The sequence below is a fragment of the Sphaeroforma arctica genome, assembly GCF_001186125.1.
Source record: "Sphaeroforma arctica JP610 unplaced genomic scaffold supercont1.1456, whole genome shotgun sequence".
NCBI classification, from domain to species: Eukaryota; class Ichthyosporea; order Ichthyophonida; genus Sphaeroforma; species Sphaeroforma arctica.
The window spans coordinates 7771-11252 of NW_014039102.1; the positions used below are offsets into that span (position 1 = coordinate 7771).

General features: G+C 41.2%; 1 protein-coding gene across 1 annotated transcript; it reads right to left on the reverse strand.

Moving 5' to 3' along the window:
• Window positions 1-732: 732 nt before the first annotated feature.
• Window positions 733-2873, reverse strand: SARC_10951 (hypothetical protein; the record flags this gene model as incomplete). Its single annotated transcript, XM_014294983.1, has 3 exons — window positions 733-1294; window positions 2124-2267; window positions 2692-2873. Coding segments are annotated over 3 exons (716 nt in total), but the record flags the coding sequence as incomplete, so codon positions are not given.
• Between the last annotated feature and the right edge of the window lie 609 nt (window positions 2874-3482).

Genomic DNA, 3482 nt, shown 5'->3' on the forward strand with positions numbered 1-3482 from the left:
CTTCTTCCCATCAATCTTTCCTGAACCACTACAGCGACTATGAGAGCCATTCCATATGTTCATACATTGTATCATACATACTTGCCATTTTTTGAAATAAATAATATTATCCCTATAGCCAACCATGATAGAACAAGGATACGGCACGGGTAATCGTCTATCTTCGTGGTTTACACGGAAGCCATAAGAGGCAAGAAAATATAACCCCTCTAGGAGTATCAATTCACAAATATATTCTTGACCTTTAAATTTGTGCTATAACATATCGCCTAGGAGTATCAATTCACAAATATAATCTTGACCTTTTCTACCAAGTACAGAACTCTCAGTCAAATTTGTGCTATAACATATCGCCTAGGAGTATCAATTCACAAATATATTCTTGACCATTTCTACCAATTCTTATCCTCCAAAATACTTACATCCAAGGTACATATAAATCACTAACGTTTTGCGAACAGAATATAAATCTACTTAGGCACACAGCAAGACAATCCACACATGTTTAATCCAATCTGTATCTTTTAATAGAGTTTTCCCCTATAATCTATTTACACGGTTTACTAATTCTTGTCATTCTTTTTCTCAAGATATTTGCCTGCGCCATGTCTGTCATGGCAGCTTGATATGAGAAAGAGTTTGGGAATTGGCACTTGCAGGCAGTTTAGAACATACGTTTCATTTGCAGAATATTTCGGCGGTAGTCTGGCATATCGGCCTGTGAGCTGGTCACGTCAGCCCTCCTCGAGTCATACTCACTGAACTGGTATAGGCAGTTGTTCTGCTGCGGACACATAGCCCCAGGGTTATAGTCTGTCCATTCTTTTAGGACTTTGCTTGCACCATTTCAGTCATGGCAGCTTGATTCTAGGTCAAGAATGGGATTTGGGACTTGCAGGCAGTTTCAGGCCATGAGTTTCATTTGCAGAATCTCGTGCACAATGCGCCTTCGGAAGTATGGCATATCGGCCTGTGAGAAGGTCAAATCAGCCCCCCTCGAGCGGTACTCACTAAACTGACACAGGAACACCCCGCAATCACTGCAGTTGTTCTGTTGCGGGCACATGGTTCCAGGCGTGTAGTCAGTCCATTCACTAAAGTCCAGAGGTTGCCCCGTCTTGGATATATGCTCTTCTTGTAGGTAATCCCTCAGCGTCTTAAGTACAGCTGTATTGCGTCCACCCAAGCTGTCGTAGTATTCGAAGCGCTTCTCTTTGACATTGATCACGGCTGCGCACCAATGATTGCCCAAGTGCACAGGGACGACAACGTAGTTTTTCTCGAACAAGTTGAACTGTAGATAAGAGTTTGACCAGATTGGTTGAGTGCAAGGATGCATATATATATATGTTTTATATATATGTGTGTGCGTATATATATATATATACATGCACACACACACATATATATATATATGGTGCTTTCTAATATATAAATATAATTATAAATGTATATGATACTTTCTACTATGTACGAAGTCACAACATATGCTTCTCGATGAACTGTAAGTAGAGTCTACGACCAGAGTGAGTGGGTATACGGGGACTACAACCCAGCCTTTCTCGAAGAGGTTGAGCTCTCGATAGAAAGTTCACATGGAGAGTTCGATTGGAGCAGGTAAGTGCACGTGTATATACTTTGCAATGTCATATACTACACTTGCAATATGTTCTCGGCCAAAAAAACCAAACAATACAAAATAAACATGCTAGCTTGTCGAGGTTGAACTGTATGTAGAGTATGATCAGAGTGAGTGAGTGTACAGGGACAACAAAGTAGAATTTTTGAAGCACTTGAACTGTGGACGGAGAGTTTGACACCGAGTGGGTGGGTGCACTTGTGCATATACGATATCGTACAATTTCATATACGGAAAGCCGCAACCGATTCTATCTCGAAGATGTTGAACGGTAGCTCGTGTATGTGGCCAGGGCGAGCGAGCGAGCGAGCGAGTGAGTGAGTGAACAAAACGACATGTGTGTTTGAGCAACACATTATCTTGTCCCGAGCCTTGGGCATAGCTACGCATGTTTCATCCACATACACACTAAGGAAATGTCTAAACATACAGTCAAGAGGGAACCCTCCCGATATCCCAAACACTCACACGGGTTGATGCGTACCTTCCTAGTCCACCGCTTTACACCTGCAAAGCCTTTGTCTTGCAACTTCGAGAGAAAGTGCGTGTTAAAGCAGTGTACGGGTGGCATAGTGGTGCCGGGCTGCTTGGCTCGGTCGTTGATGAGAGCCATGTACATGTTGATGACCTGTGTTGTGGAAGGCGCGGAGTGTGACTATCAGTGTTATACGGGGGTGTTGAGTTAGGATGAATTGCGTGAAAATGGGTTCGAGATATTAAAGCCAACATCCTCGCATATGAAGCCAATACATACGGTCCCGAATATATATACATACGCAAGCAGACCTAAACACACATCTCGTCATCATGCAGTTTGAGGCTGCATGATGTAGGTTTGCGCTTCTTGACATCCAGTCACAAATTCCTTGCATAAATAAGAATATCAACGAACGAATACTATACATACAGACACACACCCATACCCATACACAGGCATATATATATATATATATATATATATATACATACATACATATATAGACATATATGATTATATTCTTATAGACCATAAAGTCATACATGCACACACACACAAAAGCCCCCTCGCATACCGTGTCGTTGAGCCATTCTAGACCGTTCAACAGAGAGAGATCGCGCTGCTTGACCTCCAACAACAACCCCTTTGCGTGTGTATGATCGTCATCATATTCATCATTGAAGATATCGTCTATCACCTCCTCCGAGTCCGCAGGGATCGCTGGCAGCTGTGGCTTTTGGCGGAGTTCTTCTTCCTGTGGCGGGGAGTGACACAATTCAGTGTTGAGGAGTGGTGTGACGATGTATTGTATGCATGTATATGCACAGCTATTTATAAAAAAAGATATTTATAGATAGATATACACACATGTATATATGTATAATGTATACCGGTAACTCTTTGCACCCATGAGAAAATGGATAAATACTCAAATTCGCGATATAAACTGAACGAGCGTGGATACGCACGAGACAGATACATCGGTGTAGACAAACAAGCAGACATGCAGGTGGAACGAACCGGAAAAGTCTCAATATTAATTACTTCCCAAACCGTGAGAATGAAGATCTAGCGCTTTCAACCACGATCAACTGAAGCATTGAAGAGTCTCGCCCTTGTAGTACATGCTATCCAATGCATCGGACGAAGTTTTCCTACACAACACCTCTTAAAATAAAATATCGAGCCTTCCCCTATATGTGCACACACACACACACATTCATATAGATAATATATTTTCAAACACACACACACACACATATATATATATGCATATGCATATACATATACATATACATGATATATATAAATATATATATATACATATACATATACATATACATAAACATATATTTGATATACATG